The sequence below is a fragment of the Herpailurus yagouaroundi genome, unplaced genomic scaffold (genome assembly GCF_014898765.1).
Source record: "Herpailurus yagouaroundi ecotype Mexico unplaced genomic scaffold, PumYag 184, whole genome shotgun sequence".
NCBI lineage: Eukaryota > Metazoa > Chordata > Mammalia > Carnivora > Felidae > Herpailurus > Herpailurus yagouaroundi.
In genome coordinates, this window is record NW_024412415.1 from 38,573,774 (window position 1) to 38,597,893 (window position 24,120).

Below are 24,120 nucleotides of genomic sequence, written 5' to 3' on the forward strand. Positions count from 1 at the left end.
CGGAGCCTCAGACTGGGACCCCCCCACCCCAGCCCATTCCTTCCCCAGTCCCTCCCTGTCCCACCCCACCCCCAGCATGTAGTTTTGGTATTTTCATACAGATGCAGTCAGAATTAGCTATACATGAAATAAGCCTAACATAAAAATAGAGCTTTTTCCGTCCTTCTGTCCGGAAAGCAAACATCCTTCAATAAACATGCAAGACGGCTGCCTAGTGGGACCCAGGGCTGGTGAGGGAGCCATAGAAGGCAGCCCTGGGCCTACAAGAACAGCAGCTACCCCCAGCCATGGCAGGAGGGAGGAGGAGGGGGCAGTTTGCGTATAGAGAGTCCGATGGACTCGGGCCTCAGCCCCAAGGTCCAGAGCCTGGGGCCCAGCTTCCCTTTCCAAATCCCATTCTGGCCCATGGACTCTTGGGCTGGGAACATCACTGCATTTACTCAAGTTTGAGGAGGAGTTTTTGAAAAGTAATCTCCAGAAGGTAAAATCTTAGGTCACCAATGCCCCAGCTTCACAGTCAGCGCCTTCACTCTGTGGCCCCCGCCACCCGTGCCTGCTCGGGCCCGGCAGCCGCCTGCGGCTGGCCATCTCCAGGCCTGGTGTCCTTCATCAGGTTATGCAGTCCCCCTGGAAGAAGCATCGGGCAAGGAGCTCGCCGGGCCCAGCCGGCTCTGGATGGGAAACTGTTCTAGTGCCCCTGAGGCTGCAGGAGCCTGTGTCATGCCCAGCCCCAGGGGACCTTAGTGGACCAGCAGGCCGAGAGTGAGCGTGGGCAGGACGCCCAGCCAGAGGGAGGCGGCCAGGGCCTGGGCCCGACCCAGCAGGTGCTCGGCCATGGCGCCGTCATCGGGCAGCAGCTCCCAGTGCTGAGCCTCACGGAGGTAGGAGCCCTCCTGGGCCTCGCAGTGGTAGTGGCCATACTGGCGGGCTGTGAGGTTCTCGATGAACAGGATGCAGTTGGGGCTCTGATGGCCTGGCTCGCAGCTCTGCTCCACGTTCTCCTCATGGCGCCATGAGTAGGTGGCATGACGGGACTCCATGGGGCAGCTCAGGTAGTAACGAGAGTTCCGAGCCAGGGAAACCTTCTGCAGTGGGGCCCTGTCTGGAGAGGGACGGGGGAGGCAGCTGTGAGGAGAGGCCGAGGGCTCCCAGGGCAGACTGTATCCTCCTCTGCTGGCTGGGTCTCCAGGGCCAAGGCTTCTAAATGAACACAGTGCCAATCTCCTCCCCACTCTCCCCTGCCTCCCTCACCATCCCCCTCTCAACAACCACCCTCCCATACGACAGGGCCCCCTCTGCAGGACTGTCCTGCCCCATCTGCCTGGGGCCCCCAGGGCCAGGCCATGTCTCTCTCAGACAGGGCTGTGCCACCCTCAGCAGATTGGGGCCCAGCAGGGCCAGATCAGGTACCTGGCTTTGGGTTGGGGCATTCTTTGTGTGGCTCAGCTGGATTAATGGACTGCAGCACCGGCCTGGAGTTGGAAGGGGAAGAGAAAGCTGAGTGGACAGGAGGTCTCGGGTCTGGCCCCCCATCCCTGTCCTCGTTCCCCACCCCCCACCCCCCCACCCTACTCAGAGGAGGTTGTGGCCCAGCACCGAAGCCTCTTGCAGCCCACTGACGCCACCCCCACTCCTATGTCCACCTCCTCCCAGGAACAAGGGACCCTGGCCAACGTACCCTTGGGAGCTGTAGATGGAGACACAGCGGCCCTGGTCCCAGCCGCAGTAGGGGTCTCGGGCCATGAGGCAGCCATGACAGCCCCCGCCGTAGACCTCACACAGGTCCAGGGGCACCTGGCTCACCTCCCACTGGGAGCTCACATACAGCTTCCGCTAGAAGAAGAACACAACTGGGTCAGGCCAGGGCCCCCAGCCCCAAGAGAGTTCTAAGTCCCCAGGCTACCCTCCAGGCTCTGAGCCCTGGGGCCCAGAGGCTCTTAAAAGGACATGCAAAGGAGCTCTGTCCTCAGCTGGCCATCGCTGGGTAGCTCCATAGGATACAGTGGGGTGGGGAGGCTCACCCGCTCAGCGTCCAGCGACATGGCCTGGATGGCGGCCGGGTGGTGAAAGGGCTGGATCTCCATGATGTTGAAGGCAAGGCTGCGTTCCCGCTCCTCTGACTCCACCACCTTGTGGATGGTGCCCCTGTCTGTGGGCGAGGGGCAGAGGGTCAGCGGGTCGGTGGGCAGGAGATCCCCAGAGCCAGGCAGCCTCCCTCTTGGCTGCGCCAACCAATGGGATAGTCGGTGGAGGAGGGCTGGGAAGTCATGGCTCAGGCGAGGGTCACAGGACTGGGGTGGGGTGAAGCGGGGAGAGGGTGACTGGGAGCCTGAGGGCAGCTCTGAAAGCTTCCAAATCTGGGCCACAGAGGCCATCCCAGGAGGCCCAAGGCTCTACCAGTCCACAGGGGCACAGAGCCGACTGTCCTATAGGCACAGCCCCGAGGGCCTAAACCCTGTGGGTGGGAGCCCATGCGCATTAGCATTTCGGTTGTTGAATCCTCCACACCCTTAAGAGGTGGGTATTATCCTCCCAGTTCAAAAAGGAGGAAATGAGGCTCAGAAAGGCTGAGCAACTTGCTCAAGGTCACACAGGTGATGACCGGAACCCAGAGGCATCAGAACCCCACCCCTCAGCTCCTTCTATGATTCCCCTGTTTCCTGGACTCTTTGGGGATGTTTTCTTTAAATAAACTTTTCATTTCGGAGTAATTTTAGCTTTACAGAAAAGCTGCAAAAATAGTACAGACTTCCCGAATACCCTTCACCCAGTTTCCCCTAACGTTACCGTCTTATGTAATTGTGGTACATTTGTCACAATGGAGCAATCGACACTGAGACATTACTATTACCTCAACTACAGACTTTATTTGGATTTCTTGGGTTTTTCCACTAATGTCCTTTGTCCGTTCCAGGATCCAATCCAGGACTCCACATTGTATTTAATCTTAGGGGATTTTCTTTTTAATTTTTATAAAATCTTAGATCTAAAAAGGGCCAGGCTGCCTGCCTCTGAGGCCACGCTCTCTCCATTCATACCTGTCAGGGACTAATGGGCATCCTGACCCCCGGGCCCTCCCGTTCCCACCTCACCCGCTGTCCCAGTTTCTAGAATAGCCTACCTCCCCCATTCCTCCCTCCCAATTTCCCAGGGCATCACTTGCCCCAAAAAAGCAGTCAGATGATGGGATGATTGCTTGCCTAGGATTCTCCTTTATGTGTCTATGGCCCCCCTCCGCAGGCTCTGAGATGTGGCCAGACGCTCCTCTGTCCTGACAAGCCCCCAGCCTTGCCACTGCCTTTGCACACACTGCCTGCTGCAGCCCCATAACTGCTTCCCACAGCTTCTCCCAAATGGGTGAGCCTCCTGCTCTCTGCAGAGGGCTCAGAAAGTTCTATATCTCATCTGGCCCTAATCCTTCCTGCTGCAGGATCCAACATGGCATCTCTCCAATGGCCCTCACACCAAGACCTCATCACTCACGTGCACTCACCTCCCAGGTCTGCAGGAAGGGAGCCCACAGCCAACCCGGCTTTCCTGGTCCTGGCTCCTGCTCCCATGCCTGTGGTTGTGTGACCCTTCCTCTCCGACACCCCAATGCCCTGCCATCGCCTGGCTGACCACAGCAGCTAGGCCAGCCGCTGCCAAGCAGAGAAAGGACAGGGGCCCATGGGTGTAGCCAGGATGAATGGAGGAGTAAAGAAGTGGGGTCTCGGGACCCAGAAGCCAGACCCCTTGGGGACTTCCTTTCCTGGAGGCCTCTAGGAGTGTCAAACAACCAGTAAGGCCACCATGGCCCTGAGAAGGCCACAGAGTGAAACTATAGCAGGAAGCCACATTGAGGGGGAGATGTGAATAACTGAGGGTGGGTGCCTGAGGCCCTGACTGCTAGGCTCCTGGGGGAGACACTGCCCTTTCTCACAGCACCACCACTCAGTCTCAAGGAAAGCCTGTGGCCCCACCAACACTGATCTCCATGCTTTCTCCCAGCAGCCCCCTTTGCCCACAGCCTGGGAGCAAGAAGCTACCAAAAACTCAGCTCAGAGCTGGCTCAGCAGAAAACTGCCCCCCGGGGAAGCCCCCTCTGTGGTCCTCTGCAAAGGCTCCGCTGTCTGGAAGCCCCTCCTCACGGCTCACTAAATTCTTGGCATCCCACATCAAATGTTTCCTCTCACCTGCATGGTCCCCAAGACAAGGAGAGAGTTTGATTTCCTCCTTCTGCCTAGCAGAGGCCCACAGGATCCCAGTGACCAGGTCCTTCCTCCTGACTTTCCATTTCTCTTCCTACCCCCTTCCCCGGGTCAGACATCTGGACCAAAGCTACGCCCAGCTTTGCTCGGTCTCGCTACATTTCTGCCTCTGAATCCCCACGCTTGTTCTCCTCCCATCCTAGGATACCCTCTCCTCTTCCCTCTGCCCCCACCTCCCTTCCACAGCCACACACACTGACACCTGACAGCTCTTGGTCACTCAATTCTTCCTTCCAAGTATAAAGTTCCAACCAGATGCCAGTGATATCATTCCCTATACATTTCATATCCGTTTTTACAAAGCAGGCCAGAAGGTCCTGGGGGAGCCCCTCACCTGTGGTTAGGTAAAGCACGTGGAAGGTCTCCCCACGGCTGGCCTGCATGCGGTGGACAACCACTTTCTGGTAGTGGTACTTTGAGTGGAACAGTGGCGTCTTCAAAGGCCCCATGGGCTCTACTCTCTGTGCCACCTCAGGGTGACTGTCAGCCACCTGGAAGGTCTCCGTGGGTATGGGCTGCCGGTCTGGGAGACACTGGGCAAGGAGAACAGGTCCAGGTTAGTCAAGTGGCTGGGGGGCGGGGCTGGGGCCTGGGCCACGGTGGGCGTCACAGCTTACCTTGCCAGGCCGAGGGTTGGGAAGGCTCGAATGGTAGCCCTTGAGTGAGGAAGTACGAAAGACCTTGTCAATGTCACCAAGGGAGTACACACAGACAGCTGAGTAGTTCCTGGGGGGACACAGAGACCGCCTCACTGGAGGGCCCAGGACCCACCCACCCTCATTCACCCAGGCCAGCCCAGCAAGCCCGGGCCCGAGAGTTATGAAACACCAGAGAAGGAAGGAGGAAACGAGAGAGGAAGGGGGAAGGGAGAGAGGGAAGTTTAACCAAATTTCTCTCTGTCACAATCTAATCACCCAACCTGTGTTCTGTCACAGAATCACTGAGTTCAGAGGCTAACCCCAGGGCAGGAGAAATCCCAACACACGCACTCCTGTTGGGTGATTCGCCAACCTCGCTGGACACAGCGGCAGCACACTGATGCCCAACACAGGCCTGTCCCCTTCCCAGCCTGGCTGGGTCTACCTGCCCAGGGGCAACAGAGCAAGGTTTTGGCCTCCCCACCCTGTCCCCCAACTCTCCTCACATCCGCCTAACACCTTTGCCTGCCTTGTTTTCAATCAATGAGAGTGATTAAGAGGTGTGAATTATCAGGCGCAGGCAATGCCTGAGCAGGTGTGATAGCACCCAGCACCTAAGAGGCCTCAGCAGCCTCTTCCCAGCGCCCAGCACCCACTCTGAGCACATAGCTGGTGGACACACAGGCACAGGCGCAGTCACGAGCATGCACATGGCATGTGCGCGCACACCCGTCGTATACAGACTCACAAACACACCAGTGCACGCACCTCCCTGAGCACTGGCTATCCCCCACCCCATGCCCAGCAACGGCCCTGTCCCTTGAACCTGGGGTCCCCACTCGTGCCACATCAGCCTTCTCCTCAGCAGAGCCCAAGCCTCTTAACCAACGCCAGCTCCAGCCCCAGCCCCAGCATGAAGGTCACTCACCAAGGGTTGGAGAAAACACCATAGACTCTCGTGTCCCTCCACTGGCCATTAGGGTCAGGGAGCAGAAAGACGTCCTGCAGCCTGTTGAAGTTCTTGTTGGTGGCGACATCGCTGCACACCAGCATGGCTTTCAGGAAGGTGTTCCACTTGGAGACCGACAGTGAACTCTCGCCACCCTGGTCCCCCTGAAAGGGTGAGGAAGAGGAGGCCCTCAGCACCTGCCCACGCTGCTGCACACACCCGAGGCACCTGCCACCAGGAATGCCAGCGCCCAGGCTTCAGAGGAGGAAAGAGAGCTCTGAAAGGGGCCAGGACCTGTCAGGGGACAAGGCACAGCTGCCTCTCCTCTCAGGCCAGGTCCTTGGGCCAGGCTCCAGCCGATCCAGGGCACAGGGCCAGCAATGGGGACCTGCAGGGTAAGGGTGCCAGGTCCCCATAGAACAGATTGGCACCTTCACACAGGTGAAACAAACACGTGTAAACACACGTTCATACTCACGAACACAAACACATCCGGCATGAATACAGACATTTGCACGCCACCACACATGCACGAGACCCCCTCTTTGCCCACGTACAGATGCATGGACCTTCTCGTGCACACACATTTGCTCCCACAATCCCACTCCCAGACTCACTCGCACATTTCACGCACTCCTTTATGGAAACACGTGTGCACACCTGACCCAGGCATGTATTCCCTTGCTCCTGTTCAGGCTCAGACACACACTCTTGCCCACTAGGCCACACACTCACCCTGCAGAGCTGGGCCACACGGGACACATTGAGAGGAGCCTCGGGGTTCTTGTCGGGATTGTCCTCTCGGAAGAAGTAGTAGATCTTGTCATCATAGGCCTGGTCTTGGTGCACAATGGTAGCCTTGATGAACTGGGGGTCTGCCAGAGACACAGATGAATGGATGTGAGGCTGGGAGCCTGCCCGGAGGACCCATCCTGACTCTGTGCGCGTACACACACACACACACACACACACACACACACACACACACCTAGTCTCTACAAACAAACCCAGAGCAAATCAGACCTAGACTAAAACTCAGAACATCAGGTCCAACAGCCCAAGGGGCCTGAGACTCTGCACCCCCACCCCACACTTGTTTTGCCCTCTTCCACAAAGATGTCATCGGCCCAGGAGCAATGACTTCATGCCTAGGGACTGGGGGGAGGTCCCTGGGGGCCCCTATGTCACTTCTGCCTAATTGGCAGAGCCCTAATGAGAAGGAGGAGGTGTGGCCCCGACATGAGCTCAGCAGAGGGATACACTATGGCTCTTGGGGACCCCACGCTGGGTCTGCAGCTTCCTCTGTTTTGCTCCCAAGGTGTTGGGCCCACCCTGCCTCCACACCATTGTCTCTTTTGGTCCCTTAAAGACAACCTCCTCAGCTCTGGGTACCTGCCCCCCGTTTCTTGAGCGGGCTGTGGCCCAGCAGCCCTTGGGGAGCCCTCCTATGGAAACTGAGGGCTCTCCATCCACTGCCCTGGGCATTCACACCCCTTCAGCCCCCACAGCCCAGCCACAACCCGACTCACTCTGCATAACGGTATCACTGGTATACAGCTCAATCTCGCCCTGGATGCGGCGGAACCGAGGGATCTTCCCGTTGAACTCCTGCTTCCGGATTGTGGAGTACACTTCGTCCCCTGGGCATGGTGGGAGGGGCATGGGTAAGGGCAGACAGCTCCTAGAAGTCCCTCCTCCGAACCTGGGCCACTGGACACAGAGCTGACCACCCTCCCCCAGCCCAAGACAGCTGCCCTACCATCAAACAGAACCAGCGAGTTCTCATCTGGGCTGAAGGGGGCATAGCCTCTCTTTTCACCAAGCGACTCCACGGTGCCGTTCACCTGGGGGAGACGAAGGAGGGTCAGACAGCACATGATGCCATGGCCACCGCTTCCTGTGGGCGCCAGCTTCCCAGCCACGATCCCCATCCTCCCAGGGATGTGATGCAAAGTGAGGCCAGCCTCAGAGTCCCCCCCCCCACCAGCTCCTTCCCAATGTGGTGGGGGCAGAAGCCCACCCAGACGAGGGTGAGCTGACCAGGTGCACGGGGAGGGGCCTTCTCACCAGACTCCAACAGCTGGGGCGCCGGGCATTGGTGCCACAGATGAGCAGCCCCTCACCCTTCCTCTCCAAGAGCGTGATGTAGTTCTCACAGTCCTGCCCGGGCAAAAGGGAAAGAGAGATGTTGGCTGGAGGCCCGGCAGGCCCAGCACTAGGACCCTCAGTCTTGAGGCAGGAGGCTTCGGATCTGAGCAGAGGAGGTGCCACTGACTCCAATGCCCCAAGAACAGCAAGGACACGGGGGCCTTGGTGAAGAAGCATGTCTCCCTTCAGAATTGGGAATCCTGGGGCAGGGCTACCTCTCTCCTCCCAGACTGTGGCTCCTGAGGCAGGGCCATGCCTCCTTCCCCAGACTCTCAGGGACTCCTGTCCCTTTTCCAAGCGGGTCAGCCTCCCCTCTGTACTCTTCTCCCTCACTCACCCGCTTGTCCAGGCAGGACCCCTTCGTGGAGCCAATGTTCACCTGGAGGGGAGAGGAAAGCATTAGGCCATTCTGCCAAGGCAACATGCCTGTGTGTGCTTTCTATGCATCCTCAGGACGAGCTCATTTTATAGATGAGCAACTAGGGTGAGTGATTTACCCAAGATCACACAGGCTATTTGCCCTGATACCCAGAGCCAAAGCCCAGAGCTCACAGGCCAGCCCAGAGATCTCAGAAGATCGGGGCCATAGGGCTCTGGAGCCCAGCTTCCTGACTGGGTCTCCCCCATCAGCACTACTCACTTGGCCTAGGAGGATAGCTCCAGGCTTTTCTCCGCACTGCCCCAACGCCCACACCAATCTGGACTACCTTTAGGGAGCCTCTCGCAGGGACCATATATGGAACATAATGGGGGGGGAAGACCTGTTCAGAAGAGATGCTAGCTCCCCCGGATTCCCTGAGGCCCCTCACCAAGGACAGAGGGGAGATGAGAGAAATGGGGCGGGGAGGGAAGGAGGAAGGGGCTCAGCTCTGTCCCTGGAGCCAGCAGAGGGGTCCAGGCAGAGGGGTCTAGGCTCACCGTGCGCATGGAGGCATTCTTGCCCTCGGGGAAGTCGAAGAAATAGACCTTGCCACGTCCACCCACCCACACGGAGGAGCTGCCGGGCTCGTGGAAAAGCACCGTGTGAGGCTCAGCCAGGCCAAAGTCCACCCAGTCCTGCCCTGCGCGGCCTGAGGAGGAGGCAATTGGCAGAAACGTTGAGGCTGGGCCCTGGACAGGAAGAACCCCAACCCTCCCCACCCTGCCAGGCGTATCAGCACCTGCGTGGCAGCTAGTGTTTGGGTCTGGGCTGGGGCAGTACCAGGACTCAGAGCCACGAGTGGGAGAAGTGAGGGATCCCCTGCTGGGGTCCAGCAACCAGCTGTCCTCACCTCAAAGCCAAGGCCCCTGTCCTACAGTATGTGTAACCTCAGGATGAGGGCAGGATTTAGGGACCCCTGGGGAGAAAAAACACCCCCCCACACACTCACCACGCACATACACACGCACACGCACACACAGTCGGCTCTTCCTGGGAAGCTGGGCTCTGGCAGGAGGAACCGGGGCTCCCCGTCTCTGCCGCCAGGACAGAGCAAGCAGCCACCTCCTTCCCCTGCAGGTAGCTGGGCCTCTAAGCAGCCCACTTAGAGTCAAGGTTCCCAGGGATCACTTTGGTCAGAGCCCGAACCCCTCCTTTGGGAAGCCCTCTGCAACCCCTTCCCGCCCACCCAGCCCCTTAGTGAGCCGGTCAACTTAGATCAGAGCTAGAAAGGAATCTGAGTGTCCACTCCTTCCCATGTTTACAGATGGGAAAATGGAAGTCCAGAAAGAGGCAGCCCAAGGTCACACGGTCGGTAGCAGGCACTGAACTAGAGCCCACGTTGCTGCCCCCAACTGGGCTCTGTGGCCTGGCCTGCTCTGGTCTGGTTTCACAGGGCCGCCAGCTCACCCCGGTGGGGAGAGATCAGCCCTCTCTCCCCAGCAACTCCGGGACAGGGAGCCCTTCACAGGGCACAGTAAGCAGAAGGGCTGACCGGGACAATTTTGCCCAAAAAAGAAACCGTCTGTAGCCACTGCCTCCAGGGAGGAGACGTCTCATCTCCGGTGACATTGCTGAGGTTGTCCTGGTTGCAGGGCTAAATTACAGGGATGGGACAGCCTGTGGCTGTGACCCCAGCAATCAGCCACAGCTAGCATCTCCCCACCTCTGACCAGCTCGAGGCCTCACCCCAGAGCGCGGCCTGACCACTGTTTATTCAGCTGCAGCAATTTCAGGAGCAGCCAGCTTACCCAAGACCCTGAAGCAGGACGCACCACAGCCCCACAGGAGAGGACAGCCATTTCCCTGAGTCTGCCCCCACCCCCGAGCCCTCTTGCTGCCAACCAGCCATTCCCACCGATTCTGCCTTCAACGGGGGTGCACCCTGTGACCCATACCTTCGCTCCCTTTCCCTAAGCTACCTCCCTGCTCGGTCACATCATCCCTGGAAGTGGGATATTCTCCGTCTTCACCTCAGCTGTGGCCTGGCTCACAGCACAGAGGCGGAAACTCGGCCCCTGGGGGGCACACTAGTCCAAGGTCACACTAGGAGGGAAGACAAGCTGCCTTATCCAGACAGTATTGGCTGGGGCGGGGGGTGGGGGGATGGGGGGGGGACATTCAGAGAGATGCAACACCGTGGGCCACAGAGAAGTGCTGAGCTCACAGCTCTCAGGTTCCCCTGGCTCTCCCGGGGCACCCCACACACAGCCAGAGCAGCTCAGCACAGCTCAGGCCTCATCGTACCCCAGGCTCACCCCTTCAGCCCCAGCTGTGCAGGGCAGGGCTGAGACCCCGGCTCTGCACCGGGTTGTGGGGACGTGGTGCTGGCCAAGGCTCATGGCTGGCAGGTCTCAGCCCCCGGGCTCCCCCGCCTTTTCAGTTGGGGTAAAATTAAAGTGCTGGGGTCAGCTCTCTGGCTCCCCTTTTACCGGCAGCCAGCCAGAGATCCAGACAGTCTGCAGCCACTGCCTCCCCCCACCCCACCCCACCCCCGCCCCCACTTCCCTAGCCAGCTATGGCCAGGGAAGGCTGCTTGTCTGCGTCTGGAGACAGGCTGGGCCCTGAGAGCCCAAGCCCCTGGAATCCTACCCCTCAAGCCACACTGGCCTCAGAGGAGGGGATTGCAAGGCCAATCACACACAGCTCTAGTGGTTGGGAAAGAGGCACCCGAGCGGCCCCTGAGGGACAGCTCTTGTCTGGGGGTCACGGTCCTGCCGTGGGGAATTTAGTCTGATGGGGGAAAGAAAGCCCTGCCCTGGGGAGTCAAGCCTGATGGGAGATGCATGGCCCAGCCCTGGAGAGCAAGGCCTGAGGGGGAGATCCGGCCCTACACCAAAATCCAGCCACAGAAGCGAGATGGCCATACCAAAGCAAGCCTCCCCAGATCTCACGCAAAACTGTTCTGGGACAGAACTCAGGACTGCTCATGAAGTACTTTTGAGGACACAATGGGAGGGAGGGTGAGGGCTGCCCACAGCTGGGTGCAGCACCAGGCCCAGGGCAGTCCTGCACAGATCTGCAAGCCTGCGCCCCATTCCCTTTAAATCCTGGCTGCAGCAGCCGGGGTTGGGGGGAAGCAAGGGACTACTCGCCCCATTTTGCAGAAGAACAAACAGGGGCTGGCAGCATTGCCTCCCTTGACCCCCTGGCTCCTACCCCTCCCCAGTCTGCGCCCGGCGATGTGTATGGGGAGGACGGCACCAGCTCGAGGCCTTGGCCCATTCTCCACCCCTGCCCCAGCCTGGCTCCCGCACTGCCCGAGGCCCTCAAAGGGCCTGATTGTGCCCGGGAAGTGTCTGAGCGGCAGCAGCTCGATGAATACATGAAAGGAAGCTTTGTTCAGGTCACAGGAGCGGGGGCTGGGGGCTCAGGGGCAGGAGGGCTGCCTGGAAGTGAAGGCAGCACTAAGCCTTCACAGCCAGGACCCATGGCCCGATGGCACCATCACAGAGAGCTGGGTCAAGGAGGGGGCGGCATTCAAGGCTCCGCCCATGCAGGGGCTGAGCAAGCCCAGAGGTTGCCCCTAAAAAGACCCAGCCAAGTGAGCAAGTGTCACATCCTTAAATGCATCTTTTTGCTTCCCGGTGAATCCATAGGGCTGGGGGAGGCAGATCAAAGCTACGTGGGTCAGGAACAGGCAGGAAGAGAATTCCAGACAAGGGAACCAGCTGAGCAAAGGTGGGGAGGCTGACTGAATGGTGGGTACATAGACCAAAAGGTCCAGAACGTGATGTGGAGGGGAGGTACGGAAGCCCAAGGATACTGCCCATCAGTGTCCACTGCTGCCTTCTCCGCCCTTGGAGCAGGGCTAGGGTTGCAGGGCCAAGCTGGGGAAACCTCCCCTCCTCCAGCATCCCCCACCTCCTTTCTCTCCCTGCCTGACCAGCCCCCTCTGCTTCCCATCCTGGATGTCTAAAAGGAGCACCGTCTGGCACCGTGTCTCCCCCCTCACTCCCCGGCCTGACGCATTAGTGGCTGACTAAGTGGTAGCTAAAAGCTCCCAGAATAACCAGGGGTTCAGGCAGGGGAGGGGGCTAGGGGCACATGGGGAGGGCATGGCCCCAAAGGTGGGCCAGGCACCCACACCGTCCTTGCTCCTTCTGGACCCAGAAAGCCCCCTGAGTCCCCTCCCTCCTCACAGTGGCAGGAGCTGCAAGGCCCAGCCCCAGCCAGAAAGGAGGGTCAAGAAGATAGCTGGGGGTGGGAGACAAGATGCTGTTGGCAAGAATCAGACCTGACTGCTCTTGGAGCCACCACCCTCCTACCACAGTCCCAGTGGCCCATGGGCTGGGGCAAGTCCGGGGTTCACACGCGCTGAGTTTTCCTAAAGCAGGCTGGCCTGGAGAGGTACTGCTCCTCCTCTCCTTCACTCTGTGTGTTGTCACCATCTGGTCCCCACTGTCCCCATATCCTCATTGCCTATGAAAGACGGGGGCAGCCCAAGGGGACGGTAGAATTGGGGCTGGAATGTATGGGATGTTGCTGTCCATGAAGGGAGCAACAAGGCAGGGACAGCCTTCCAACCTGACCCACTGACCCAAAGGGCCTTGAATGCTAACCTCAGGGAGCCCTTTGAAAGTGGGCATTGAGGCAGGCTCTGAGAATGGCAGGAATGTGGGCACGCAGCAGGGAATGCCTGAGTCAGGCAGCCTGGGGGGCCGGGGCACGGAGCAGGAGCCAGGCCAACCTCTGACTGGGGACCCAGCCACATCCTCCCACGACGGCACCCCACCCTGCATTGTCAGGCCCACCTCACACCCTCGCATACCACACACACGTGGCTGAGAAAGAGGAGGGAGTCCTCCTCCCCACATGCAGTCCAAGAATTAGCATGCAGCCTCTCCACCCTTTGCAACCCATACCCCACAGGTCAGGGTGGAAGAGAGAGGATCTGAACAATCACTGGGCTGAGAGGGCACAGAGGCCAGACACATGGCAAGGAGGGCAGAGGTAGGGCCAGGCTACAGCCCAGGGCTTCCGGTGCCCATCACCAGCTCCAGCCCTCCAGGACCACAGCCCGGACCTCCCTGAGAGCCTCTTGATTTACAAAGCACTGTATATTGCTTCTTCCTACTTCCCTCGGTCATTTCCTGCTCCCTATCCTTCCCTCCCTGACCACCAGGTGAAAACTTGCTAACCTGATAACTGAAGGGAATCACCCACTCGCCCACTTTCCAGGTGAGCCCTGATCTCTCGGGAGCCTTTAGTAATTCAGGCCTCAAACCCTAAGGAGTGACTAATGGGGAAACGCAGCACTGCGTCAGATCAGCGGAGGGAAACTCCTCCACTGGGATGAGTGCAAATGAACAAGTGTTTCATCTCTGTTTCTCCAGATATGGCCAGGAATGAGGGCAGGAGAAGCCGTTCCTATCCACAAGCCCAGTTTCCAGGGTGGCCCCAGCCCATGCCAAGGAGCAGTGATGGTTGCTCTTGGAGATCTGGTAACACAGGACAGAGCAATGTTCCAGACAGCTGCCTGGCAGGCCCTTGAGGTGGTACGTAGCTCATGGCGGAGTGACAGGTCTGCCTGTCTTCATCAGCCATAGGAACAGTGAGCTGTGTGCTGGGCTGAAGGGGCACATCCTCCCACCCACCAAGGTCAGCTGTGGCGGGGAGGGGAACGTATCTCACGTGTGGGCTCAGTCCTGGCTCCAAGAAGCCTGTGCTCCCTTTGGAAGCCAGGTGGCTGGTTGTTTGTGACCAGGGCCTTCCTGAGTTCAGTTTCCTTCTCTATGAATTGGAGAGGTTGGTACCTGCTACCATCTAGGTTTTATGACCCACTCATGGTTCTCAGGACAAATCACAAAACAGTCAGGGTTGAGTTCACAGGTCCTTTTGGGGAAGGTGGGATTACGAGTCCTGGAAAGGTCAGAGACAGCTTTTGGATGGAGGTGGGGGTAGCAGAAGAAGCCAACCTCACCTTCTGCCTCCATCAACTAGCCTGCCAAATTCCCCAGCCACCCTGCAACGAAGGCAAGTCAAGTGTGTGCACCCCCATTTTTTTAGTTACTTTTTTATTTGAGAGAGAGAGTGGAGGAGAGTAGCAGAGGGGGAGGGGGGGTGCAGAATCCCAAGCAGGCTCCATGTTGAGCATGGAGCCTGATGAGGGGCTCGATATCATGACCTGAGCTGACAAAATCAAGAGTCAGACGCTCAACCCACTGAGCCACCCAGGTGCCCCTGTACCATTTTATAGACAGGAAAACTAAGGCCCCTCCAAGCCGGCAAGGGCCATGCGCTCTCTGCACCATGCCACTGTGCTCAAAGGGCCAGAGGCTTGGCTGGTGGGGAGACCAGCTGGGGCCAAGGCTTCAGGGGAAAGGGCAGTGTGGCCAGCAAGCTGTGGGGGCGCCAGTCTGACACCAAAGCCTATGTGGAGCAGGGAGGAGGTTCCAAGGCCAGGGAAGGCAGGAAACCCAGGATGAACATCATGTCCTGTCCACCTTCCGCCTGCTCTTCAGCCCAGCAGGTTCCAAAAGCCCCAGAGTAAGGCCAAGGTCAACTAACCTTCAAAGGAGAGGATGGGCAGAGGCATAGGGCCTGCCCTTGGGCCCAGAGCCAGGGCAGAGGTGGGGGAGAGGGCAGAGGTGGCTACATCACCCTAGCAGAGGGAGGCAGACACGATGGGAAGACTTGAGAAACGGAAGGTTCCCCAGCTCACTCTTAGCCTGGGCCAGTCGGAGGGTGGGAGTGGGCAAAGAGCAAGGGCAGGCACCCAGCAGAGCCAGTAAGGGAGAGCTGGCAGGGGCCGGCTGCCAGGGCTGCATTTCGTCAGAAATCAGAATGTCAAAGGAGGAGAATGACAGTGATGGCAACAGTGATTTTCCTACCACCAAACTGTTCCACTGCATTTATTATGTGCCAGGCACTATTCTTAAGTGATTTGTAGATAAATTAACGCACTTGGTCATCACTGAACTCTTAGGTGGGATCTCTTACTACCCCCATTTTATAATGAGCTCAGCGAGACACAGAACTTGAGTAACCCGCCCAGGATCACACAGCTGTTAAGTGATGGAGGTTGACTCTCGGGCAGCTTGATTCTGGAATCTGTGCTTAAAGCACTGCGCTCCATAGAAGGGCCCTTGGAAGCTTCCAGGCCAGTGCCTCCCACACAAAAGAGAAGACTGGGGGGCAGAGAGGGTGGAGCCTGGTCAGAGGCCTCTTGACCCATGAAGGCCTGACCGCAATGCCCCAAAGAGAGTGTAAGAGCGTGGGCGTGCAGACCCGAGGCACCAGGGATTAGGGGTGTGGGGTGGGGTGGTAGGGATCTGGGGGTGCAGCACAGCACTGAGTGCTGACCAGCATGACTAATTAGGAAGATAAATCTCTTGAGATCTCTACCCAAAATAGAAAGCACTGTCGAGCCTGAGGCAGACCACAGTGAAGGGCAGGATATGCTCATGAACCCTTCTTTATTATCTGTCCAGCCAGGTTCCTACCCAACCGGCACCAACCAAAAACACTCGCCTCCACCCCTGACCCCTCAGCTCAAAAACCCACCATGACTCTCAACTGCCTACCCAGCAGGGCCCTCCCCCTCTACCTGGCAGTCAAGGCCCATGTCTGCTCATCTCTGCCAAGGCTCTTTCCCTCCTCCGCACCTTTGCTTGTGCTCTCCTTTACCTTGATTGCCCTTTCCCCTTCTGTCTGTGCACATGGTCTTTCCTGTCCTTGAACACCTGGTCTCAACCTCCCTGGCTTTAGGAAGTGTTCCCTACTGCTCCAGCCCTCACTGCTCTGTCCTCCCTCTGACCTTGTGCTATATACCATCTGGCACACACCATCTTCTCTCAGATCACCTGTCTGGTGGGATTTCACCTGGACTGTGGGGTCCTGAAGGTGAAGTCCAGGCTTCCTCTCGCTCTGTGGGCCCTGGGCCAAGCCAAGGCCAGGGCTGGGCAAGTAGGGACAGTTTAGATAGTAGGGAGGGGCAGACTGGGGTAGTAGGCCACGTCGGAGGAACTAACATCTTGGATGAGGCTCCTGAGCCGCTGACAGCGTGCTTAGTTTATCACAGTGACCTTCCTTCCTCACCAGGCTGGCTCAGAGCCCTGGGCCCAGCAGATAAACAACATGAGTGGTTCTCTGCGCCCCACCTTGCCCCCACCACATACACCTGCCCTTCGCTCTCAGTCTGGCTCTTCCTCTCACCCCACACTGACCTGTCCTGCTCTCATCTCCTGTCACAGTCCGTGGCTACACCTACAGGTTCCAGATCTCCCAGGTGCCCTCCCTAACCAGGCAGGAGGCCCACCTCTCCAGGCACCTGTGTGCTCCCCAAGGGCAAACCCTTGGGCCTTCTTCTGCTCTCTCCCCTAGAGAAGCTGCACAGACCTAGGCACGGGGGCAGGTGCTGGCTGCCTCCACAGTGAGGGCTGCCCCTGGGGGTGTTAGCACAGAGCCCAAGCCCTTGACTAGAAGCAAGGGGTGCAGGAGGCAGGGTAGGATCAGCCTAATCCCAGGCTGCCGTGACAGTTAAACCCAGATTAGCCCGTGACACAGATCAACCTGCCCTCAAGACCTGAGGCCCAGCTGCCCTGAGGAAAAGACCAGAGGAGGCACATTGAGCTGGCCCAATCTAAAGTCCTGAAGGGAAGATGGTCATGGCCAGTGGGGCTCCTGGGAGCAGAAAGCACTGGGGCCGGAAGAGTCTGGGCTCAGCCGAGCTGGCCGAGGAGGAAAGTGCTCAGTGAGCCCCAAGCCTGGGGAAAGAGCATGTAGACAGACAGACAAGTGAAGGGAGGCCAAGAGCAGGCTTGGGCAGAAGATACAGTCCTGGTCCCAGCTCTGCCTATGTCATTGGGTGACCTTGGGCCAGTCTCTGTCATCTCTGGCCTCAGTTTCCCCATCTGTGGAACATGTCAGGGAATGTGTGGATCTCTGGCATTTGTCTTCTGATGTCCTAAGCTCTGTCCCATCAGGCTGTGTGGGTTGGAGTCATTCAAGAAGTTTCCTTGGAGGAAGTGAGACAGAAATGGCAGAAAGGAAGAGAATGGGGTGCTGGGGCGGATGACAAGCAGGGCAGTGGCCCCGAGGCAGGAAAACATGGGCGCTGGGGAGCGGTGAGGAAAGATGTGTGGGAGACAAGGTAGGCATGGGGCCCGGCCACCACGCAGCACTGGGGAAAGCAGTAGCTCTGTCACTGTGTATTCGAGGTGAACTGTTCAGCGCATTAACGTGAAGGGATGGAGGGGCCTCACGGGACAGACAGACGTGTCCAAAAAAGGAAATTAAGAGAAGGGGAAGCTTTCCGGCCCCCGAGCTGCCAACAGAGCAGAGGAAGTATGGTCAGTCTCTTGTGACATAGCCAGACGCCTATAGTGGCTGACATAAGGGACACGGGGCTGGGTGTGGAAGACAGGACATCAGCTAGGGCCTCAGCTGTCAACTGTGGGGCCACCCACTCCCACCACTGCCCTCTGCGGGCTGCTGGGCCCCTTCCCCTGGCTGAAGCCTCAGCTTACCACCTGCACATTAGGGGCCCTGACCCGACCCCCCACAAAGAAGGGTACCCAGTTCTCCCTGCTTCTCCTGGGTGCCCAGAATTCTGCCCCACACCTGCCACGTCCCCTATGCCCAATGACCTACCCCTGCTAAGGTGACCTTCTCCTGGAAGGGAAAGCTGGTCAGAGGAAGGGCATGCTGCCCTCAGCAACAGGGCCTAGATCTTCCCCACAGGGAGAGTCTCTGGTGAGGAACAGGCTGCCTCATCTGCAGAACCTGGGCAGTCAGGAGTTAGGCAGAAAGCTCTGGTCTCCCTGGACCCAGCCCTGGCTTCCCATCAGGGAGCTAGGACACTCAGGAGGCCTTCCCTGCCAGATCCCTCTTCCTGCTGGCTGTGTAAGGTCAAATGGCTCACTTTAGATGTCCCCTCCTGCAAGAAACCTTCCTGGAGCCCCCAAGCCCTGGCTAACTCAACGTCTCCCTCCTGGAGACACCCACTCAGCTCCTCTCCTCTCCCTGGTCCTAGTTGCAAGTTTATGAAATTATGTCACACCAGGTACTTCCTCCTGTCCCTCCCCTCCGACGCTGGTTTCTACTCCTCCTGGCATCCCAACTTACCACCTCTCCCGGGAAGCCCTCCTTGATTGGGCAGACTGGGTTAGGTACCTCCTCAACCCCCATAGTTGCCCTTTGTTACAGGCCCTGCCACATTTTATTGTAACTGAAGGCTGACCTGCCTGTCTGCCTCCCCATCTACCCTGAGAAATCTACAAACTTGTCTACTGTCTCATCCCTGGGTCCCCAAGCCCTGCCCTGAGACCAATACAAGGTTGGCCCCAGCAAATGTCAAATACGCTAAATTACTATGTCCACCCTGGAGACCACAAACCAATGAGCCACTTCCTCCAGCTGATTCACAGCCTTCAGCTCACCAGAGAAAAAGATAGGAAAGAACACAGAACTCAAGGATTTCCCCTGACTTCCCAGGTTTCAATTTCTCCTCCTCACCGCTAAGGTTTGAACTGGCCACCGCAGCCTCTGCCCATCCCAGAGAATTCGCACTCTGATAAATATAAGCTCCTCCCTCCTTCCGCCCACTTTGGACATTTGAGGAAACTGAGGCTCAGAAAAAGGCATGTACGTGCCCAAGGTCACACAAAAACCAGGTCAGAGCTAGGACCAGAGCCAGGCTCCTGACCTCCCATCTCTTTTCTCCAAGCCGTATAGTCTTAAGCCCGTGCCAGCATCCACCCCACCCCAGCCTACTCTCAGAATCTTCACTATCCAGGACAGAGGGGCCACACAGCTTGGCAGGATGCTCCCGGTGACATCACCGTGCATCTCTCCCAGCTCTCCCAGCTTAGGAAACCCCCCTCTCCTCCTGGGAATTGCCCCCCTTCCCTGGTTCTGCAGAGGGAGTTCACCTTGAAGGTGATGAGCACATCTAAGTCCCCAAGGGGGCAAGGATTTCCACTGGAAATGCTGATGCTTGGGGAGCCCCAGCCGTGACCTCATCTCCTGGAGGAGGTGACAACAACCCCCTGCCCTGGGGAGTCGCCCCACAATGGCTCCCCCAGCAGCCACCAAGTCAACAATAACATCCTGTTGTTTAATTGGACAGGGGAGAGCCCAGAACCAGCTGGGCAGGTGGAGACTGGAGACTGGGCACTGTTTCTCTCATTTCATGCTGGCTCACCTCTGATCTTGGGGGTCAGGACCTTCCTGGGCTTCTCCATCTCCTCCAAGCAGAGATGGAACAGGAGAGGGGTGCACAGCTTACCTAAGCATGCCAACACAATCTCCTCTAGCCCCTGCTTGCAGGGAGGTAAGGCTCACACCTGGCATCTGTGACCAGTTCATGTGTCAGTGATGCCCTCAGAGGACAATCTCCAGAGCCCTTCCTGATCTGGCAAGCTCTGAGGGTCAGAGACAGATGCAGAGTTCAAGGGAACCCAGCAGGTCAGTGCTGACACAGTCCTCTCTCTCCTGGCCGGGCCTTCATCAGGCTGAAGAGGCATCAGCCTTCCCAATAAGTGCAGGCTGGGAATCTCTCAGAACTCCCTGATCTAATCTTTCCCTGAGGCTTAGGAGACCAAGCAACAAAAAATAAATGACAGAGAAGAACCCTCCGTATCCACTCCAGTCCTTGCACCTATCCTGGCTTAAAACTAAAACTCTAGTCTATGCTTCATAAAAAAAAAAACTGGCTCCAGAACTACCATTATCTTTGACCTAGTCATTCATGGAAGTCAATTCCCACAGCACCCCAACCCCTGCAAGACAGGGACCTGGCCTACAGCAAAGGCTGGAGGGCCCTCTTCTCAGCCTACTCCCCTGTTTGCCCTGCCCAAACCCATTCCTGTCCGACTGCCATGTGTCACCCCACAGGAAATAGGAGACAGCTGTCAGCCAGGCATACCATCACCAGCTGGTGGGCCTGGGGGATAGGCGGATGGCAGGGTCCGTCTGGCCAGTGGGGCGCCTGGCACTGGTGCAGATGAGCAAAGACTGCCTTTGGACAAGATAGGTGAGGGGGTGGCAGATCCCAGTAGGGATCAATAGTGCATTATGAAGCAGAGGGCACGGCCAATGCGGGCCTCTGTGGTACAGTTGTGAACTGCGCGCAGGGGAGAGGTGGAGCTGGGCTGGGAGCTTTGAAAGTGGGTAAGAGGACTGAAAGCAGCTTTAAATAGCCCCAGGGTGGGGACTAAGTGCCCAAGACGTGGAGGTTCACATTAAGTGCTAAGATGTGGCTGCGCATTAAGTATAGGGGGAGGGGTCTTAGGAAGACTTGGGGCTAGGAACAAGCAGAGCCAAATGCAAGGGGTTGGGTGCAGGGGGGAGATTCCAGAACACTCAGATATGGCCATTTGCCCTTTTCAGAGTGCCCAAATGCTGTGCTGTCCAGGACAGCCAAGGGGACGGAGTCAAGGCAGGGATGCTGGCAATGCAGAGAAAGCCTGGGCTGGAGCTCGTATGACTGAGGGGTGGGCAGGTGTCCACCATGAATAGGCGACCAGAGGTCCAGCTTCCTGCTCTACTCCTACCAGAAATACCTCTGGCTGGGTAGCAGAACTGGCCCCCAGAGTCCCTCCTTTATGGCCAAAAAATTGCCTAAATCCTTCTCCCCTCCCTAACTCAGAAATAGCCCTGGTCCTGTGCCAGATCAGAGCCCCCAGTTTGCACTGTGAGCTCACACACTGCGGAGTGACCTTGGGCAAGTCACATTCCCCCCGCTGCAGCTGCAGATCAGGCTACTTGTTTTGTGTGTGGGATTTTTTCCTCTCTCTGCTAAGAATACCTGCCCCAGATAATGCTCAGGCTCTGGCAATTCCTGCAAACCGCCTCAGGCATCAAAGGGCCTCCAGCAGGGCCAGACCAGACCAGTCCCCCAGTCCCCCAGCCCCCACTACGAGTCCACCACCACCACAGGGAGTCTGCAGTGCCGCCAAATTTGGAGGACAGAGCTCTGTCGGTCTAGGGGCGGGGAAGCATTTGTGTGCAATGCAGGGGAGGGGAGCTCAGTTCCTGGCAGCAGAAAGACTCAAACCCCACCTAAGCCGGCTTTCTGACCCATTGTACAGGGGTCTAAAGTGAGGCGCCCCTGGGGGAGACTCTGGTCCCCCGGTTCACATATCTATCGAGGCCTAAAAGCTGCACTCCCTCCCCAGATCCGCCACCTGGGGGTCCCAACGTCCGTGCCCCACCCAATGGGCACTGCCCCCCAAGCTGGCGCCGATTCCTGATGACAACTGCCACGTGCAGACAAGGGGGGAGCGGCCGGTCCTGGCATTGCAGAGGCAGCGCCCGGGTGCCCCAAGCCTCCGCACCGCACCTTGTCCCGGCTCGCCACTGGGTGTCCACCCCTTTACCCGGCCCGCGCTCGGGGCCGGGGCGGGGGCGGGGGCAGGCAGCGGGGTCTTTGTTCCCGCAGCCGGAGCGCAGCGGCGGCGGCAAGGGGTCCGCGCCCCCCTTGCCGGCCCAGCCTGCGCTGCGTGCGACAGCGGAGCCCGCAGCTCAAGAAGAGGAGACCTGGGTGGAGGTCCCGGCCGAAGAAAAGGTCCTGTACAGAGGTCCTAGCGCTGGAGGACCGAGAATGCCTCTCGGCCGAGAGAGGGGCCCTCTTCCTCCCCTGCGCCCCGGCGCTGCGGTTCCCGACTGGGGGCGGACTTGGAGCGACTTAGCCGGGGCTCCGGCCCCCGCCGCTCGCTCGCCGCAGCGTTACAGCCGCTCCAGCGTGCCAGCGCGCACACTCACACACTCACCCAGACCCACACGCTCCCCGCGGGGACAGCCCGGGACCCGCAGCGCAGCGCACGCACTCCCTCCGGTGCCGCACACTCTGCACCCGCCCCGCGCGGCGTCCGTTCCCTTTCCCCACCGGCCGCGCGGCGCCACCTACCTTTCCAGACAGCGGAGATGCGGGGTCCGCTCCTCTGGTGGCCTTGGGTGGCGGCGGCAGTCCAGAGCAGCAGCAGCAGCTGCAGCAGGAGCCAAGACCGAGCCAGCCGGCCGGGAACGCGGGCGCGCGGGGCGCCGAGGGAGGCGCATCCGGGCGGAGGCGGTGTCATCCCGCAGCCCGGGAGCGACAGCGGCGAGCAGCCGAGACTGAGCCAGCGCCCGACCGCAGGCTGCTCCCAGTGCAAGGAGGCGGAGTCAAATTCCTGACCCCACCCTCCCTCCCCGCTTCCCCACCCCGCAGCCTTTCTCGCCTCCCTGCTGCCCAAGGGGGGCGCAGTGCCCGCAGCTGGGGAACCTTCGCCACCCTCTCCAGGGCAACTCCAAGGGGAGAACCCGGACCGCCAGGGACAAGACAGACGTGGACTTCTCTGATCGGTGGCAGGCCCTGTACCCTCTCTGGGCCTGAAATCCACTCCCCCATACCCCATGAAAGGGTTGGCCTAGAAGTCGGGAAGCATCTCTCCTAGGGCATGGACCAGGTAACTGCACTAATGGCCAGCTAAGTGGTTTGGCCCCTGAAAGCTTGGTTCTCAGAGGACAGGCTAGCTTGCGTGTACATGGTTCCCTCGGAGACTATATGGAGGAGCAAGATGCTTTCCCCTGGGGGAAAACAGGCAGAGGAGTAGATGATCTGTGGGGAGCACTCAGCACCCCATCATTGCTCTGCCGTGAGAACGTGGAATTTTCATCTTGGCCTGACTCCCTCCCCTCTCCCTTCTCCTCCCTTTCCCAACCAGCAGCCTTCTGGGCTGCCTCCCCCCAGCCAGCTGGTGTATGCTCAGAAAATCCAAACTCATTTCCATGTGAGTGGAGGGGGATGTAATTAAGAAGTCCCCTTTCCCAAGTAGAGAGAGGGGAGCCTCCTGCATTCCCAGGACTCCTTGTCCTGGAGGCAGGGTCAGACCAGCTTTAGGGAGTCTCCGCCCCCAAAGCATATAGGGCTCAGCCAAGCAGGCAACCTGATGACTGAGTGATGATGCCCGGCAGGATCCAGACCCAGTCCCTCTGCAGTTGGGTGGACAGTCCAGGCAGTTCTGCCATCAGCTCATCCTCTTAGAGCCACGTGGCTGCCCTCTATGAGGGGGTCTCCTCTCCTCGGGCCAGAGAGCGCCCAGACTCTCCACCTCTGCTGTGCCTGAGGGAACCAGGGATGGGAATCCCACTTACCCAGGACTTACTGGATACCTCTCCCCAGGCAGGCTGTACTGAGAGGAGGCAGGGTGAGGAGGACGTAGCAGAGGCACACACGGGCCTCTAGGACCCACACGCCTAGCTGGACTTGATTTACACGCTTCAGATACCATCGAAGACGGATATAGGCTGCCCAGGCCTCAGCCCCGGCTCCAGCCTTTTGCCCTGTGCCATGGCCAGAAGAGTTTTCCTACCAGGAAGTTTTGCTGTACCATTCCATACTTTGTTTCCAGCTATGCCCTTCCTTCTTCCCTAAGGGCCCCAAGATACCCGAACAGGCCAAAAGGTGAAACCAGGGTGCCTCTAGAGACCGAGCAGGACTAGGTTCCTGGCCTCCTGGGTGGGGCCAACAGCTTCCTGATGCCCAGAGTACAGTGCCCCAAAAAAGAGGGAGGCTATGAGCAAAGAGCCCCTCCCCAGGCCGCACCCAAGCCCGTGGCCCTGAACCCAGCAGCATGTCCTTGCCCAGGCTCGTCTCCAGGACATACTCTCTCTCCAGCCCAGGGCCTCATCTGCTGAATTGTATGGCCTCCAAAGTCTATCCTCTCTGCAAAGATAAAATTAAGAAATCACCTGTGCCTGCCTAAGCACTGAGAAGTCGGACTTAATGATCAC

The 24,120-nt window shown here is 58.6% G+C and overlaps 1 protein-coding gene across 1 annotated transcript; it reads right to left on the reverse strand.

The window, feature by feature from the left end:
- Positions 1-416: 416 nt before the first annotated feature.
- SEMA7A (semaphorin 7A (JohnMiltonHagen blood group)) lies at positions 417-22,470 on the reverse strand. Its single transcript, XM_040493251.1, has 14 exons — positions 22,256-22,470; positions 8,904-9,055; positions 8,323-8,364; positions 7,905-7,997; positions 7,597-7,681; positions 7,367-7,477; positions 6,573-6,712; positions 5,817-6,001; positions 4,868-4,976; positions 4,585-4,783; positions 2,022-2,149; positions 1,679-1,833; positions 1,411-1,472; positions 417-1,102 (listed from the first exon to the last, which is right to left on the reverse strand). The coding sequence occupies exons 1-14, from the start codon at positions 22,422-22,424 to the stop codon at positions 741-743; spliced, it is 1,992 nt and encodes a 663-aa protein (XP_040349185.1). The 5' UTR covers positions 22,425-22,470; the 3' UTR covers positions 417-740.
- Between the last annotated feature and the right edge of the window lie 1,650 nt (positions 22,471-24,120).